This window comes from Plasmodium gaboni, chromosome 4 (genome assembly GCF_001602025.1).
Source record: "Plasmodium gaboni strain SY75 chromosome 4, whole genome shotgun sequence".
Lineage (NCBI taxonomy): Eukaryota > Apicomplexa > Aconoidasida > Haemosporida > Plasmodiidae > Plasmodium > Plasmodium gaboni.
Genome location: NC_031484.1, coordinates 493,580 through 494,563, shown reverse-complemented (window position 1 = coordinate 494,563; position 984 = coordinate 493,580). Strand labels below are relative to the sequence as shown.

At 23.5% G+C, this 984-nt stretch overlaps 1 protein-coding gene across 1 annotated transcript; it reads right to left on the bottom strand.

The window, feature by feature from the left end:
- Positions 1-36: 36 nt before the first annotated feature.
- On the bottom strand, positions 37-536 carry PGSY75_0416800 (small GTP-binding protein sar1; the record flags this gene model as incomplete). Its single annotated transcript, XM_018784218.1, has 1 exon — positions 37-536. A coding segment is annotated over one exon (500 nt), but the record flags the coding sequence as incomplete, so codon positions are not given.
- Positions 537-984: the final 448 nt, after the last annotated feature.

Below are 984 nucleotides of genomic sequence, written 5' to 3'. Positions count from 1 at the left end.
TTTTTTGATTATATAACAAAATGTGTTGCATTTCATTTATGTTAGAAATTGTGATATCCATTTAAATGCTGCTGCATATCCCATTCTTCTAATAACACTACACATAAATAATTCTACTGGTCTTACTCCTGATCCACCTTTCATATTATTATGAACAGTTACATTTGAAAATAAATTAAGATGTTGTCTTAATTCATCTTCACTAGCTGCATCAGGTTTATCAATTTTATTACCTAAAACAACAAATGGAACATTGCTTAATTCTTCTGTTTCTAATAAATGTCTTAATTCTTCTCTTGCTTCATCAAATCGTGATCTGTCAGTAGTATCAATCATAAAAACTACAGCATCTACAGCAGCAAAATAATCTCTCCATATTCTCCTAGCTGTTTCATGTCCTCCTAAATCGAATGTTTTAAATCTTATTTTTCCCACAACCAATTCTTCTGAGTGTGGGTGTAGAGTAGGCACGTGTTGAGCCACTCTATCATCTTTTAACATATGTAATAAAGTTGTTTTTCCAGCATTATCTAAACCTGTAATGTTAATCAAAATATAGGAATATATATATATATATTATTTATACACACAAGACATTATATATAAACTTTAGGTGTACACATTTTTTTATATACATATTGCATTTCATAAATATTATATAACAATAATATTACTAAATGGTTAAAAATATATGTATATATATATATGACATATGATCCATATTATTTTTTTTTTTTTTCTCAACAAAAAATTGACAAAATTGAAATAATAACTTTTAATAGGACATATATTTATTATTTTATTAAATATATATATATATGTATTTCTTTTCTTTTCTTTTTTTTTTTTGTCATTAGATATATAACAGTTATGAAAAAATTTATTTTTATATACTCATACATATATAAAAAGACTTATTATAATATTTCATTTTGTTAATAACATTTTTCTTTTAAAACTGTTATTAAAAAAGTTTACCTAAAA